At 41.9% G+C, this 18358-nt stretch overlaps 1 protein-coding gene across 2 annotated transcripts in view; it reads right to left on the reverse strand.

Moving 5' to 3' along the window:
* Positions 1 to 18358, reverse strand: part of AFTPH (aftiphilin) — a 113514-nt gene that overhangs the window by 35360 nt on the left and 59796 nt on the right. For both annotated transcript variants that reach the window (XM_089690915.1, XM_089684998.1), the window contains exons 3-5: positions 14422 to 14570; positions 10320 to 10455; positions 3939 to 3995 (exon numbers count right to left, since the gene is read on the reverse strand). In XM_089690915.1, the coding sequence (XP_089547041.1) occupies positions 3939 to 3995; positions 10320 to 10455; positions 14422 to 14570 (342 nt within the window). The remainder of the gene's footprint in view (positions 1 to 3938; positions 3996 to 10319; positions 10456 to 14421; positions 14571 to 18358) is intronic.

Here is an 18358-nt window from a genome sequence, read left to right on the forward strand (position 1 = left end):
GTCTAAAGCCTTGAATATGCCAGTCATCACTTCCACTAAGAAGTAGAAAATTTAGGGATCTCTTGATACCAAGCCAAGTACAGGTAGACCAAGAAAGATTGCAGCCATAACTGCCAGAAGAATTGTTCGAGATACAAAGGGAAACCCATAGGTAACCACAAGAAAAATACAGGCTGCTCTGGAAAAAAAGTGTGGTTGTTTGGAAGGAGCACAATATGATGACACTTGAACAAAAATGAGCAACATGGTCGAGGTGCCAGAAAGAAGCCTTTACTGCATCATGACACAGGAAGGCCCGGTTAGGCCTGTCAAGGTGTTGTCAGGCATATTGTAACTGGGATTTCTTGTGGAAAAGGTCATTAGCCCTCATGCACACTGGACGTTTTTACAGGGACTGTTTTTAGCTTTTGATGTTTTTTTCTACAGCCAGTAAACTCCCCAGCATGTTATCCTATGTGTCCATGCACACAGACTGTAATCAACGTTTTTTGGCAGGGAAGTTTTTTGGCTGGAAAAAAAACCCAGGACTAGTGGATTTGTAGAGGAATTTTTTAGCTGTAAAAATGCTCTAATGCTGAAAAACGCGGTAAAACACCACAAACTGGCGTTTATGGACTTTTTTTGACACACAAAAGTAAATTCATCAAAAAAAACCCGTAAAAAACCGCAAACGTGGAAAAATGGTGCTAAACGTGGCAAAACACAGACGCTAATGCAAAAGACGCTAAAAAAAGCGGAACAACTCACATTTTTAATGTGACTTTACACAGCTAACATTACCAGAGTTATCAAAACACCCAGTGTGCATGGAGCCTTAGTGTCATGCCATGGACCAGGAATTGTGAAGGTAACATCAGATGGAAGGTCAGCTAGCCACAGCTCAAGGAACCCCTAGTAAGCTCTGGAGGATTCCTGGTTGAGAATGCTTGACCTATAAGGAGTCTTCTGCTGGACAAAAAATATCTGTGCAAGTTTTATACATTATGCTACATCAATCTCAGCACTATCATGTACTGGTCTAACATATGTACACTATATGGCTAAATGTATGCAGCAGGGGTGGACTGACAACTCATGGGGCCCCTGTGTCCTTGCCCAAACTCAAAAAAGCCTATGAAAAAGGTACCAGGGGCATCTCATGGGGCCAATATACTAAGATAGTTATTAAAGAGGTTATTAAATACATTAACGTGTCACCCAATGTATGGTCTCCATTCAGTAGCCAAAAGAAGCATACAAAAAAGGAGGGTTGTGAAAAGAGATTCACAGAAAAGCGGCTACATAATGAACAGAACGTGACACTAAGGGAATAATTTCCAAAAATTATGCTTTATTACACACAAATGAATATGACATATGGGCATTCGCCCTGGTTTACCATCACCTCAGTATGAGACAATACACACAGACCTAAAACCATTTAAAATGACACAAAGACCGGTCTAAATGTATGTGTAGCAGGGAAAATGGCTACATGAGTCTAGTGTCCCTGCAACACAAACACACAGGTGAACACTTCCCTAGGGCGGTGTATCCAAAAATTATGCCATGGGCATACCATAATAGAGGATATAAGGGATTAAACAGTAACCATAATGGCAAATCCCTATCAAGAAATCCAAAAAATTATGCTGTAGATATATATATCACATGTATGCAATGGAGCAAGCACAATATGCGTCAAAAAGGAGAGTAGCAGGCCTCAGGCCTGTATGAAGGAAGACATAAATGTCAAATATATTGTACAATACATTCCTGTGCCGGCACAAGTGGTTGGGGCCCATTCATCTGTAATATAGATAGCTGTTTCCTAGAGCTCTTGGATGGGAATATGCCCCATTTATTTCCAGGATGGAAGAAAAGATGCAAACAGCAGCACTCTGCTTAAAATGGTTTCTTCACCACTACACGTGGACTATACACCACTTTTTGTAGGAAAAAACAAGACACATCCCAAAGACTCTTCTGCCTGTTGAAATATATATGGTATATCTTGTTTCCTATGCAAAGCACCATGATGTCCCCATCCTGTAGTGAAACAAACAATATGTGGGAAGTCACTGACAGAGCTCACACTCTATAGAAGATATATAGGTCATATAGATCACAGAGGACCATATATCTAATGTCCTGCAACAATCCACTCACCACCTGTGCTATGGATAACGGGAATGAAAGAGAAATCCTTCATAGGTACTGCCATACAGGGCCAAGGCGGCCAAGGAACCACCGCTGACATCCGCCGATATACCGCGGGTTCCAGCCCCTTCTCGGCGCTTGTGCTGCTTAGGCTTGCCTCATGGCTTGTGAAGATGGCTTCCTCCTTATGGGTCAGCGTGCGTTCCACCTAGTGCGCATGACCGGAAGTGACGTATCTGACGTATGACGATGGTAAACCAGGGCGAATGCCCATATGTCATATTCATTTGTGTGTAATAAAGCATAATTTTTGGAAATTATTCCCTTAGTGTCACGTTCTGTTCATTATGTAGCCGCATCTCATGGGGCCCCCTACTGACCCCAGGCCCTCGGGCAGTGCCCGAGTTTTCAAATGGTCAGTCCGCCCCTGTTATGCAGATACCTTGCCATTACACCTACAGTCACATGAAAATGTAAGTACACCCCATAAAGGTTCTTGACTTTTTTCCACATAATTAAACAGGAAAAAAATAGATTTTCATTGAAATAGTGCCCACAGATAAAGATAAAATACTTTGATACTATATACATTTTCATGGTCTTGAGTAACAAAAATACAGATTTGTAAAATGGAAAAGGTAAGTACGCTGCTACGTTTTCCATCAATATTAATCCATGAAATTAGAAACGGAGTTCGAAATTAGATTCCGTTACTTAGAACCTCCATTGGGAGTATACAGATTGAACCAGTCTTATTTAAACCACAAACATCTAGGGTCTGTATAGGTTCTCTTTTCTACCAACACATGTAGTGTCAGCATGTCAAGATCAACAGAGCTCTCCAAGATCCTCAGAAAGAAAGCTGTGCATGCCTAAGATTCTGGAAAAGGATTAAAAAGTTTGCAGACTTATTTAAAATACATAATTTAAGCAATGTATTTGTCCAGGAGTGGCTGCCCCAGCAAATTCAACCCGAGAGCTCTGTTTGATGCTAGAAGTCTCCAAGACTGCCAAGTCAAAGTCCTAATTTGATTCCCATTGAAACCTTGTAGGGGGATTTTGAAACTAACAGTTCATACAAGGAAACCCACAAGTATGTTGCAAGTGAAGGAATTTTGCACTGAGACATGGCCAAAAAAAATCCCTGATTCGATGTAGGAGAGTGGTGGGCAAACTATACAAAATACCTACAAGAAGTCATTTCTACTACACTGAGCAATGCCAGTTATTGATGCCAAGGGTGTACGTACTTTTCCTAAAGTACATCATTACATCTACTGAAATTTTTGTTGAATGCTTGGCATTTTTTTTTTCTTATGTTATTATTCAAGTATAACACCTTTATCTAGAGGTAATATTTAAATAAAGATCTATTGTTTGCATGTTCAAATATTTTGAAAAAGCCAAGTTCCTTGGGGTTGTGGCAAAAGGTCGGTAAGGCTCCTTCTCTGTTCCAGCATGACTATGCCTCTGTGTAAAGACATTTCTATACAGACATACCTGGACAATTTTGGTGTAGAGAAACCTGAGCGGCATGCACAAAGCCCTAAGCTGAACCCTATTGTATACCTTTTGGATGAACTGGAGCCCTGAATTTGAGCATGGTCTTCCCACTCATCAGTACATGACCTCAAAAATGTTCTTTTGGATCATTGGGAACAAACAAGAAATTCTTTATAAAAGCATGTTATACACACTGCTGTCAACACTGCTGTTACACAAGCTAAAGCCCATGTGTACAAGGCCTAAATGCCTTTTGAATATACAGGGGAAGAAAAAAAAAAACAGACTTTGCTTACCAGACCAGCTGCATACATGGGAACTATGACGGGTTGCTTCTTATTACCTGTAAAAAGCTAGGAAAAAAAAAAAACATACTGCAGTTAAAGAAAAATAAAGTGTAATGCTACAAAACACTATTTATACAACATAGTTAAAGCTGGATTTTAGACAAGCAACTACATTAACTATATAAATACTTATAAGGGAACTGCAAAAGGATTTGTATTTCTGTCCTTCCATTTCAAAGATATACACATCCCTACCAGACAGCAGAGCTAGGTTGGTGATCGTCTATTTCTACTGCATTTAAAAAAACAGAACCTGGTCATCTCCCTCCCCCCAGGGAGTTATCCCTCTCTTCACTCTGCTCTCTCCTTCTGTCAGAATGCAGCCTTTTCAGCTCATCTGCACTGAGGCACACTGATTGGTTCTCAGTACTGCGCAACCCTCTTTCAGGGAGTGCTGCTGTACATGGTATTACAAGTGGAAGATGCCAAGTGACGTTCAGATTTTTACACTAGTTTCATTTCAAATTAAATAAAAAATTTTAATGAACATGTAACTTAAAGAGGAGCTTTACCCATAACAACTTGATAAAGAAATCATGTTCTTTAGCAAGGAACGTACACTCCACATTAATAATGATGCTACCAAAATCACAGTGTGCTGTAAATTATCTCCAGAATTGCTCCTGTTTCTAATCAGAAAAAAACAGTGCAGCGCTATAACATTACATAGTGTAAGCTGAAAAAATACTGAATAATAACTCAATAATTCTTGATGAGATTAATAAATCAAGAAATCATTATTAAATAGTGATAATAAATAAAAGTGGATGAAGCACTACGATGGGCGCAACAAAGTACCGTATTTTCCGGCGTATAAGACGACTGGGCGTATAAGACGACCCCCTACTTTTCCTGTTTAAAATGTAGTGTTTGGGCTATACTCGCCGTATAAGACTATAAGACTACCCCTCTTCCAGTGCACACCAGTGGGAAGAATCGTGCCCCATCATTGGTATCAGTGGGAGGAATAGTGCCCCATCATTGGTGTCAGTGGGAGGAATAGTGCCCCATCATTGGTGTCAGTGGGAGGAATAGTGCCCCATCATTGGTGTCAGTGGGGGGAATAGCACCCCATCATTGGTGTCAGTGGAATAGTGCCCCATCTTTGGTGTCAGTGGGAGGAATAGTATCCCATCATTGGTGTCAGTGGGGGGGGGGGGAATAGTGCCCCATCGTTGGTGTCAGTGGGGGGGGGGGAATAGTATCCCATCATTGGTGTCAGTGGGGGGTGGAATAGTGCCCCATCATTGGTGTCAGTGGGGGGTGGAATAGTGCCCCATCATTGGTGTCAGTGGGGGGGGGGGGGGAGGAATAGTGCCCCATCGTTGGTGTCAGTGGGGGGGGAGGAAAAGTGCCCCATCATTGGTGTCAGTGGGAGGAATAATGCCCCATCATTGGTATCAGTGACACCAACGATGGGGCACTATTCCTCCCACTGACACTTGCTGACCCCTGTTCCAGTACGGTGCTGCTGCAGCCAGCATGTGTGGTTGCAGCAGCACCTAAGCACGGCACACTTACCTGCATCTCCACTCGATTTTCGCGGGGCCGCTCAACTCCACCTCCTCGCCGGTGATTGGCCGCCTGTGTGCCTTTCCTGAGCTACAGTTCTGGCGGCCAATCACCGGTGAGGAGGCGGAGCCGAGCAGCCGCGCGAACATCCAGTGGATGAACCAAAGGAAGGAGCAGCCGCGCTTCCTGGACCGGATCGTCGTGGGACCGGAGCAAGGTAAGAGACAGCAGCCCCTGCCCACCCCTGTACTTAGTTTCCCTTCTGTTGGAAGGGGGGGGGGGGGCGGCGGTGGCACCGCGCCGCCCCCCTAAAAAGTGTCAGCATGCTGTTACCGGCGTATAAGACGACCCCCGACTTTTGAGAAGATTTTCAAGGGGTAAAAAGTCGTCTTATACGCCGGAAAATACGGTAAGTGAAACTGTGAAAGTCTTATAACAAAAAAGTGTTCATAAAGTAGTGAAGGCTTTACTATTCTCAAGAAATGAGATGGGCCGTCAGTACATCAGGATTGATCAATTGTCAGATATATATACACCTTGGCTTTGGACGCTATAACTTTCCTAGACTAAATAATATACACTAATTTGGGGTATTTTCACCAAGGAAATGTAGCAGAATACATATTGACCTAAATTTATCAAGAAATTTTATTTATTTGCAAAAGTTTATAACAGAAACAAAGAAAAATGCGTTTTTTTCCCAAAAGTGTCAGGTTTTTTGTTTTATTTAGCAAAAAATAAAAAACTCAGTGGTGATTAAATACCACCAAAAGAAAGCTCTATTTATGTGAAATAAATTATAAAAATGTCATGTGGGTACAGTGTTGCATGACCGCGCAATTGTCACTCAAAGTGCGACAGAACTGAAAGCTGAAAACTGGCCTGGGAAGGAAGGGGGTAAAAGTGCCCAGTATTGAAGTGGTTAAACAGTATACAGTAGGCACTTGTTTTTAATGTTTTACATACAGTAGCTATACCTGCGAAAGGGGATAGCATGAAGTAACCTACCAAACCTTTGTTTTCCGACTAAAGTTCCACTTTACAATGATTTTTTATATGTGCCTAAATTTAAGCTGAGCAGTTTAAAAAAAATCCAATGGATAAATATACCCATGGAAAGAGATAAATAGATGGGCTCATGAGCTTACATACTTCTGCAGTCACAGGAAATTTAGTAAAAATGGATGACAAGATAAATACAACATATTAGAAAATACTAGAGAAAAATTAGCATTCATTAACCTGGAGGCTACGCATGGTGTGCACTTGGACTCCCATATTCAGGGTGTAACATGTTCTGATTAGACCGGCCCCTGCACCCCCTCTTTGACAGCTAGCGATGGATCTTCTCCCCCTCACTAGCTGTCATTTTTTTTTTTCAAAAGGTGGCCGCGTGGGGCTCTGCCAGCCCGGCCGTGTCCATCAATCACTGTGTTCTGTGAATGAGAAACTACAAGTCCCAACAGCCTTAGAGGCTGTTGGCTTGTAGTTCTCAATGAACTACAATGGCGCTGTGGAGCGCTGTGGTAGTTAATGGAGTCTTCCTGTCAGTATATTTGCTTGCCCGAACATCCTGTACAGCAAGGAGATATACTGACAGATCTGCAGAAGACCTGCTGATCACTGGGGCAATGATTTACAGGCTCCTGAAACAAAATATAAATTCACATTTTTTTTACCTGCAAAAAATGTGCATTTATTATTTTTTGTATAAAGTTGAACTTATCCTTTAAAGTCTTTTAAATCCAACATCACTGAAACACTTTTGGGAGATTTCAAACATTCGTGATGGCCAACTAAAGAATTTTCAGAACCTGGGGACTCTCTGGCAAAAAGAACAGGCAACTTTACCACATGAGAAAATAAAGGGAGTAATATACAACTAGCATAATAAAACTAAGTCATCACTGATGCTAAAAAAGAAAATAAAAACTAATGGTATGCAAACTTTTGAACACTTTATCATTTTACTTTATAGCTATAGCTTGTTTAATGACTGTGTAATGCATACTAGTTCCATTTCAATCACAATACAGATAAAAGAAACGTGGCGTGATCAGTCATCTTTTCTTAAATGGTCCACATCTTACCCATTCTGCCAGGGGTATGTAAACTTATAAGCACAGTTGTACAGCTGGTGCAGAAGATTAATTTGAAAAAGTGCCATAAATAGGGGTGAAAGAAGAAGGAAACAGCCTCACCCTTCACACATAGGCAGCAATAAAAACAGCTGCTTGCATACATTTTCCCTGCCATTATGTGCCACACTATCATATGCATTCCTGTTTTATGGTTCATGGCATACAAACCATCACAATATGGTTAAGATTCAACATTTTCACAATTCTGTAATTTTTCTGCAGCAACTGATAATTGCTCTTTATTTGTTTAAAAGAAAAGAATTTCTGATTAGATCTCTAACATGGTAAACACAGTATTCTCACAGTGTCCCATCTTTGGTATTCGGGGGGGAATGGTGCCCCATTGTTGCTGTCAGTGGCAGGAATTATGCCCCATTGTTAATTTAAGTGGGCAGAATAGTGTCCCCTATCAGTGGGATAAATAGTGCCCAAAGGGCCCGTTAAAGGCAAGCAGAGGGAAGCATCTGGCCCCCGGGCCACAGTTTGGAGACCACTGCTATAAAATATTAATAAAACATCACTCCCTGTTTCCTGTTAGTTTTAAAGTCAAGAAGAGGGAAGCATCTGGCCCCCAGGCCACAGTTTGGAGACCACTGCTATAAAATATTAATAAAACATCACTCCCTGTTACCTGTTAGTTTTAAGCCAGTCATTGATGGATCGAATCTTGGTCAGTTCAGCAGGGACCAGACGAGATTCGGCCCATCTATGGGCAGGCTATCTGTACTAAAGTTGATCTATCGATCGACTTTATTACAACCAGCCTGTCGGATTTTTTTCAAACATTCACTACCGGTGGCTATAGCCAACATCAGTGATCATTGTGTTCTGCCAGCAGGGAAGGCTCCCAGTGCTCCCTGCCGACAGAACAGGTATGCCATGTTAAAAGGTAGGCCATGAATGATAACTCACATGTTATTGTGCTCTAAATGGAACGGTCAAGCCATCAAATGACTGGTGTCCTAACCGATCACATGTGCAGCACCATGACAACTGCAGATCAGAGGCTAATATGCAACTTCATTGGTTGTAAAGGATAGGAGGGTTTAGTTTAGCTTTGCTTTCTTCTTTTTTTTTTTTTTTTATGTGGGGGGGCATTCTTGCACATATTCCACTTTACACCAACCTCCTCCTTCTTTGCGCTACCCAGTGTTGCACACTTCTTTTCCAGGCTCACATTTAAACTTTAATCCATGTCTCCCCATCCTCTCTAAGCTTCGATACAACACTCTCCTCCATTGCAACCATTTTTCCCCCAGCTCTCATCTAATTCTAAGTGTCTTCTCCCCTGATTTCACTAATTACATAGTTAGGTCGGAAAAAAAAAAAAAAAAAAAAAAGGACACGTTCATCTCATTCGACCAACAGGAAAAAAAAAAAAAAAAAAGAAAACCTCCATGTACAGAATCCTATACCCGAATCCAAAGAAAGGCAAAAAAATAAAGCATGGTTTAACTTGCCCCAGCAATTAGGCTAGGTTCACATTAGCCCACACTGTGTGTTCTAGGTGTGGTAATCACGCTGCTTTTGCAGGATGCGCGGGGCTGCTAATCATTCTGAATGGTACCGCCATGCATCTCAGCCCGCAGTGCGATCGCGGGAACTGCAGGGAAACCGCAAAAACACAATGCGGTTTCTCTGCGACTGCGTTTTTAAAAAGGTGCATGCACCTTTTTTGTGTGGAACACATGGCACAGCAGCCCATTCAAATGAATAGGCTGCTGTGCCCAAGCAAACTTGGGCTGCACAGCTTGCACTATTATGAACCAAATCTTATACAACTAATTTTATCCAAAGTGATTCCTTACCATGCTCCTTCTCAGTGTAATCACTTTCCTGCTCTCTAAACTGTTCCTCAGAGCCTCTTATCTTTTTATCTTCCAGTCACTAACTTTTTGTGATCATGCACAGTTCCTTATAACCAAAGTTAGAATTCTCCCCTTCTGCACCTCATCTGCTTTCTCTCATGTTCTTGGTGTCAGCCTCGGCTGTGCCCACTTTGCTTCTTTACCCTATTGTATTCTCATGTGTGCCTCTTCTGTGGCTCTCCTCCTTTAACCTAAGGTACTCTCCAGTCTACAATATGGTTCCATATGCTAAATGCCTGTACTAGTTCTCCATGTTGCTTATCCATATTCTTGTCCCATCGACAATTATCGGCAGGTTGGGTCATGTTCAATCATCCTCTATGAGGTTGTACCGCGTGTGATATTTTGAATGATTTGCCTACTCAGTCATTTACTGTTATTTCCAAATCACCTTTGTTAATAAATAATTATGTCAACAGGCAACACAACTACAAAGTCCCTAAAGAATTTATTCATAGAAACAGAATAGTTTTAAATGTTTAACTGTGGAACTTTTTCTAGAGAGCAGTGGGATGAAAACAGAAAGATAACATTAATTTAGCTTCAGTGTAAAAAAAAAAAAAGAGAAAGTACTAGACCCGGTTCTGGCCAAAGTATGCAGCACAGAAACTGCTTTCTCTGTGCTTAGTGGTCCACCTGGCAAAAACGGGTAAAAGGTTACAGATTATTCACCCAAGACTATTCTTCAAAGTAGTGAAGGTCTACCCTGAACTGCTGCTTTGCAGGTTCATTCAAGCAGCTTGTTCATTTCCTACAGAGCAGCTCTGTGGTTTTCAAAAAAGACAATAGCACCAAGAGCACTAACATACTATGTTCCTTGTGTCGATTCCAAGGGAGCACAGGAGCTTTTTGTTGCTATGTGAACCTCCCCACTGGTACTTCAGTCCGAAGGCATCATGGATATCCTGCAGCTCAGCCCATATGTCTAGCACTTTAATGTGCAACCTTTAAAGAAAAAAAAGGAAAAGAAAAAAAAAAAGGTTAGCAAGCGCCCACAAGTTGTCCAGCTTTAAACGCGGTACACATGGAATGACAATTATATATCCTCCATGCTGTAATATCCAACATAACTACAGAACAAACTCAGCTACAGTTGCAAGAAAAAGTATGTGAACCCCTTGGGATTACGTGGAGTTTTGCATGAATTGGGCATATAATGTGCTCTGAACGTCATCTAAGTCACAACAATAGAAGAACACAGTCTGCTGAACATAATACTACACAAACATTAGATGTTGCCATGGTTTAATTGCACATAACATGTAAACATTCACAGTGCAGGGAGGAAAAAGTATGTGAACCTTTGGACTTAATAACTGGTTGACCCTCCTTTGGCAGCAATAACCTCAACCAAACGTTTCCTGTAGTTGCAGATCAGACCTGCACAACGATCTGGAGTAATTTTGGACCACTCCTCTTCACAAAACTGTTTCAGGGTAGCAATATTCTTGGGATGTCTGGTGTGAATCGCTCTCTTAAGGTCATGCCACGGCATTTCAATCGGGTTGAGGTCAGTACTCTGACTGGGCCACTCCAGAAGGCGTATTCTGTGCTGTTGCAGCCATTGTTTTGTTGAATTACTTGTATGCTTTGGGTCATTGTCCTGTTGTATCACCCATCCTCTGCGGAGCTTCAGTTGGCGGACAGATGGTCGTACGTTTTCCTGCAAAATGTCTTGATAAACTCTGGAATTCATTTTCCCATCAATGACAACAATCCGTCCAGGCCCTGAGGCAGCCCCAAACCATGATGCTCCCTCCGCCATGTTTTACAGTGGAGATGAGGTTTTGATGTTGGTGTGCTGTGCCTTTTTTTCTCCACACATAGTGTTGTGTGTTCTTCCCAAACAACTCAATCTTAGTTTCATCTATCCACAGTATATTTTGCCAGTAGTGCTGTGGAACATCCAGGTGCTCTTTTGCAAACTTCAAACGTGCTGCAATATTCTTTTTGGACAGCAATGGCTTCCTCCGTGGTGTCCTCCCATGTACTCCATTCTTGTTTAATGTTTTCCCTATTGTAGATGTGTCAACAAAAATGTTAGCATGTGCCAGAGATTTCTGTAGGTCTTTAGCTGACACTCTGGGATTCTTCTTTACCTCATGCAGCATTCTGCGCTGTGCTCTTGCAGTCATTTTTACAGGACGACCGCGCCTAGGGAGAGTAGCAACAGTGCCAAACTTTCTCCATTTGTAGACAGTCTGTCTTACCTTGGACACATGAACATCAAGGCTTTTGGAGATACTTTTGTAACCCTTTCCAGCTTCATGCAAGTCAACAATTCTTGATTGTAGGTCTTCTGAGAGCTCTTTTCTGCGAAGGCATGGTTCACATCAGACAGTGCTTCTTGAAACCAGTAAACCCAAAACAGGTGTGTGTTTAAGGGCAGGACAGCTGTCAGCAACACATCCAATATCATCACACTGATTGGAGTCAAGGTTGGCTCACTCCTGGCTCCAATTAGCTCTGGGAGAAGTCATTAAGCTAGGGCCTCACATACTTTTTCCTCCCTGCACTGTGAATGTTTACATGTTATGTGCAATTAAACCATCATGGTAACATCTAATGTTTGTGTAGTATTATGTTCAGCAGACTGTGTTCTTCTATTGTTGTGACTTAGATAACGTTCAGAGCACATTTTATGCCCAATTCATGCAAAACTCCACGTAATCCCAAGGGGTTCACATACTTTTTCTTGCAACTGTATAAGATATTTTAGTTTAAAGCCCGCCCAACTCCAGGATATTAAGCAACAGCCATTACACCCCTTTAACTAACTACTAAATACCCATTTTCCTTATCTGAATCCACGATCATGTGACAATCCTCTCTTCTTCTATTTTTTGGGGTCATTCTTCAGGTGTCCACATCTCTGCCTGCATGATGTGGACACTACCTATTGGTGGGAAGTGACACTTCTGGTGACCAGGTCCTCTCTCATTTCATGTTTTCTTGGAGTTGGGCTTTAAAGGATAAGTTCACCTGTCTGCTCATGAGACAGCAAGAATCAAATAACCTAGAGTGCTCAACAGCACACTGGTAGTTCATTGAGATCTACAAGCTGTAGCCGCAAAGCCTGTTGGTACTTGCAGTTCACCTATTCACATGGACATGCTCCTTTCAAACAGTGACAGAGGGGAGAAGATCAAAGGCCCACTGTCATGGAGGGATGGGGGAATTGGGGAGCGGGAAACGTTTTAAATGTTCCACCCTAAAAACGGTGGAATAAAATCACAAGTTCCCAAAGGTGAACTTATCAGGCTTAGAATACTAACAATCTTTCTAAATAGCAAAAGTTAATAAAATACAGCACATGAATTCTACAAACAACATGCACACTGGATGTTAAAGACAACTGCTCCTGATGTTTGTTTACATGCTTTCCCCCTGCGTCATGTACTTGGGCTATTTATTCATTTCATTGGCCAGAATAAATAATTTTTTCTGGCTATTGAAAAAAAAAAAACAAGCTAAAAGTGCCTAGCATTTGGCATTTTTTTTTCTGTCAAAACATTCCTCTCCTGAACAAGATTCTTCTGAGTTCAGGTGAGGAGAATTTTATTGCCTTTAAAACTCTGCTGCTCCTGAACTCTGGTAAAAGCCTATGTGTGCATGGATACATAGGCTTTTATTGAGTTGAGTTCAAGGGCTTTGGCAAAAAAAAACACCAAAAGCTCCTAAAAAAAAACACGAGTTTAGAAGCAGTAGTGCACGAGGCCTATGGAATTCCTTTTTGTAGTAGCTAAACAGCTACGATCTGTAATTCTCAATACCTCAACACTCTCCCTGACCCTTCAGCTCCATCTGTCAAGTAAAAAGTACTATAGAAGGTAGCTATATCCCTCCATACCTATGGATGGAACTGAACAAGCCACCAAGAACTCATAAATGGTCAGCAATTCTAGACTTCTATCAAATTAAAGTAAACATATCATTTTGTGTAAAATACGATGGGAAGTAGGATGGCAGGGCAGATTGACTGTCTCTGTGTATATTTTACACCCAACAGCATAGGAATTTTAGTTTTCGAACTCACTTCCATACATGCTGCCACTACAGTTTTTGAGTTTAGATGGGTTCGTTCCTGTACATAACAGCATTTGTTATTTCTAGCTTAAAAAGGTTAGTAACATGAGCTTTAGTGCTTCAGAAGCCTGACGCTAGAGCCCAGCACAGCATCTATATTAACACTCCCAACGTGGAGCCAAAAGGTACTTAAGGGCATAAAGCAGACTCTGCACTACAAGCAGGGTCCACTTATTCAATAATTGACACTTGTAGCAATGATCTAATACACACATTTGACAACTCATCACATGTGTTTTAGTTCAATGTACTTAGGAAACACCAAAATGGTTGTCTTAGGTTTGCATGGCCACTGGCAAGTTGAATCACAAATGATGGTGTTCTAACAATGATGATCTCCCAATAGATTCTACACAATGCATATAACTGCAGCGTTTAAGGCTGGCAATACACAACTAATTTTTCTTTTGTTCAACCTCTGGTGAAAGAAAATAATTGATTCCCCCAACCACACAATCAAGGTGAATTGGGGAATCCCTCCCACAGAGCTTCTGTATCCTCACAGCGGGAAGGCTTCCCTGCCGCCGAAATACACTCATCAGCAATGCGAATGGCACTGATCAATCAAATATTTTCCAACAGCTTTCCTATAACTGGATTGAAATTTGTCCGGTCAATGCTGAACCGATCGCATTTCGATCCATCTATGGCTGGCTTAGGACAGGAGCAACTTTGTATTAGCTTTGTGGGAGCTAGCAGAGAAGCAAACGACAACAGGGAAATCTTACTAGCAGCGTGTCTAAAAGAAAGAAGCTCTAGCCATAGCAAGATACAAACCTAGGATGTGCCTTTGTCCTTTTCTATGTAGAGTAGTTTACTACATACCTGGTGCTGGACTGAGGTTTTGAGGTTTCCCCTTGTTGCTCTGTGCATAGCAGAAGATCCAGAGGTGATATGCTTTCTTCTATATCAGCAACAGAAGGAAGAGGAAAAGAGGCCTGGATGATCCGCTCGAGACGGCCCAATAACGAATGCTACAGTACAGGAAAAAGCAGTGAATATACATACTCATGGATAGCCATGTTTCTCATATGCCTAGTTCTATTCTTTAGCCATATTATCTGATGGGCATACATAGAGAGGCCATAGCTATCAAGTAACAACTAAGTTTCTGGAACTGTTTAGGCATGCTACAGATGGGCAGATGTGTCCGAGAACAATGTAGGAAGAGATTATCTAATGCAGAGGTGTCAAACTGGCGGCCCTCCATCTGTTGCGGAACTACATATTCTCCACCTCTGAGATTCATGCTTGTAACTGTCAGCCTTCCAATGCCTCATGGGACTTGTAGTTCTGCAACAGCTGCAGGGCTGCCAGTTTGACACCCCCTGATCTAACGTATTGCATAACTCACCCAGTGGACTGAAGCAGGCCATGAACACATTTCTTCTCAATTAAAGAAAGGGCAGATCTCTTAGCATTTTCCTAACAGGGTGGCAAATCTATATGACTGACAAGAACTGCTTATCATGTTCTCCTTTGGGTGCCCGTAAATGGCCTGAACCATGCCTGAGCATCACATTTTCCTTTCATTTACTGTTTATTTGAATTAAAGAGATTGGATTATGGTTGGCTTACTCATCTTTTTCATTTGCAAGGGCAATAGGTAAATTGTAAGTACACAAATAAATGAAATAAATAGTTTCAATAAAATGTTCTAATAATGTTGTAACAATCTTAACAAGGGAGAAGGGAGGGGACAGATGAACATATCAGATATCTCCTAGATTGTAAGCTCCAAGGAGCAGGGCCCTCCTATCCCTCTTGTATTGAACTGTATTGTTGCTGTATTGTCTCCCTTTATATTGTAAAGCGCTGAGCAAACTGTTGGCGCTTTATAAATCCTGCATAATATTAATAAAGATATGTTAGATTCCATGCCAGAAAATTGACCCATGAAAGAGTTAATGTTGATGAGTTTGCACGGGTTGACTGGCAAATGAGTTGGAAATCGTTTCAATGATTATGTGTGTATTTAACTCCCCCCCCCCAGTTTCCGCCTCGCTCTACAATTAAACCATATTGTGAGTGAAACGTATTAGAGGGAGGAGATCAGGTAGGTGGCTGTGACCTTCATTTTCAATGAACCTATACACAGAGTTCTTTTGGTGTGTGGTATGAATTTCTTTTCCATGGCATAGAATCAATGGATTGGGCTATTTATGGGTAGCCTTAATTGTGAATGCTTGAATTGCCATTTATATTTTAAAATGTAGCATTAACTATGGAAGACATTTACAAGGGCTGATTTAAAACACGAGTAGATTTGTAAGATTCATGGAAAAAGTCACTGATGGACAAAATACAGAAGCTCTATAGCCAATGCACACAAATAATTTGTGCCTCAATGGGCTATTTAGCAGAAAATCATGACAAATGTAATCACCTACGTTATTAAATGAGACAGCAAGAGTCAAATTATGTTTTGCAGACTGGCCTGTATATGGCTGTCTGTAGTACAGATAAGCAAGATTGTCAAATGAATCACATTTACTAATGAATTATTATCAATCAACATATACAACAGATTTATATCGCACCAGTTTGCTTTAACAAATGCAGGCATAGTTAGATCATCTTTGATTTGTAGCAACGGCTGATAAAGATCTGTAGAAAACATGCACAATTTTATTATTTTGCATGGGCTGACCCATTAACTGACCTGATATTTCATGGAGCGGACTTAAAGAATGGTATTATTAGCCCCTAAACTACCTAATAATTCTTTACAATTTTGCTGGCTTTAGTCACATCATTAGTAAAAGCCATTTATTAGATCTCTTTCCTTTGAGCATAAAGAAATAATCTGCATTACATTAAAAATGCAAAGTGAGAATTAGCTCAGGGTTTAAAAAAACATTTAAAATGCACCAAGATATCTTTGCCCATCTCACTACACATGCAGAAATAAAAGCTGACAAAGCAGAAGTCCAGGCAAAAATTAAAAAAAAAACACTAATCAAGTGAAAATTCCATTAAAAATAACATGTGGCTCGATGATAAACTGCTGTATTTGCATTTATGGTAGCCAAAACTTAATACTGGCACTGCCCTGTTTTCCCATCATCTGGTGAAGGGATCTCCAAACTTTCTAAACAAAGGGCCAGTTTTCTGTTCTTCAAAATTTGAGGGGGCTGGACTGTGGCTAGTGTGGATAGACAATGCCCTGGCATCAATGAGAGCAAACAATGCTACATCATTGGTAGTAGTGGGAGGAATATTGCCTCATTTTTGGTATCAGGGGAAGGAATTATGCCCCATTGTTGGTGTCAGGGGGAGGAATAGTGCCCCATCGTTGGTGTCAGGGGGAGGAATAGTGCCCCATCGTTGGTGTCAGGGGGAGGAATAGTGCCCCATCGTTGGTGTCAGGGGGAGGAATAGTGCCCCATCGTTGGTGTCAGGGGGAGGAATAGTGCCCCATCGTTGGTGTCAGGGGGAGGAATAGTGCCCCATCGTTGGTGTCAGGGGGAGGAATAGTGCCCCATCGTTGGTGTCAGGGGGAGGAATAGTGCCCCATCGTTGGTGTCAGGGGGAGGAATAGTGCCCCATCGTTGGTGTCAGGGGGAGGAATAGTGCCCCATCGTTGGTATCAGTTGGAGGAATAGTGCCCCATTGTTGGTATCAGTTGGAGGAATAGTGCCCCATTGTTGGTGTCAGTTGGAGGAATAGTGCCCTATTGTTGGTGTCAGTGGGAATAGTGCCCCATTGTTGGTGTCAGTTGGAGGAATAGTGCCCCATTGTTGGTGTCAGTTGGAGGAATAGTGCCCCATTGTTGGTGTCAGTTGGAGGAATAGTGCCCCATTGTTGGTGTCAGTTGGAGGAATAGTGCCCCATTGTTGGTGTCAGTTGGAGGAATAGTGCCCTATTGTTGGTGTCAGTGGGAAAAATAATGCCCCAGGGGTAGGAAGAGTACCCTATTCTCAGTATCAGTGACAGGAATTATGCCCCATTGTTGGTGTCAGTAGGAGGAATAACGCCCCATTGTTGAGGGTCAATGGTAGGAATAGTGCCCTATTGTTGGTATCAGTGACAGGAATTAAGCCCCATTGTTGATGTCAGTGATAGGAATAGTGCCTCGTATAAGTGGGAGGAATAGGGCCCCAAGGGCCGGATAAAAGCAAGCAAAGGGCCACAGTTTGGAGACCACTGATCTGGTGTACTGGATTGTACCTCATTTTGAGCCCATGATCTTCCTTCTTGGTTACATGTCTAGAAGCAACTACAATTTGTCACATATCCTGTGCTGCTGGTGAACAGAGCCAAGCACTGTGTATTTGCTGCCCTGTCCATTAAAGTAAGGAAACGGAGCTGTTATATAGTATATGGGAAGTATAGATAATACTTAGTTGTTTCAACCAAAAGCCTCCCAGAAGAGAGCTCCAGCGCATGTCCACATGACTGGCCTGCTGCAAATGCTATTAGGACACAACGCCGAAAACTGCAGTGACAAAAAACACAGTGGCTGATTATAAACCACGTGAGCCTGTAGGGTGGAAAGTACTGTACAGTACAGGAAAAAACTATTTAAAGTGATTCTAAAAGGTATTTTTTTTTTGTTTATATAACAAACGTTATACTTACCTGCTCTGTGCAATGGTGTTGCACAGAGCAGCCCTGATCCATCCGCGCTCCTGGCTCTTCCCCCCTGCTTGCTATGGGGGCATTCATGCACGCTCTCTCCTGGGCCACGCTCTGTGTGTCCGTTGACACACAGAGTATGGCTCACCCCGGCCTTTGCTCACTGGCTGTGACTGACAGTGCT

The sequence above is a fragment of the Staurois parvus genome, unplaced genomic scaffold (assembly GCF_062004578.1).
Source record: "Staurois parvus isolate SC_StPar_1 unplaced genomic scaffold, SC_StPar_1.0 ptg000001l, whole genome shotgun sequence".
Classification (NCBI taxonomy): Eukaryota; Metazoa; Chordata; class Amphibia; order Anura; family Ranidae; genus Staurois; species Staurois parvus.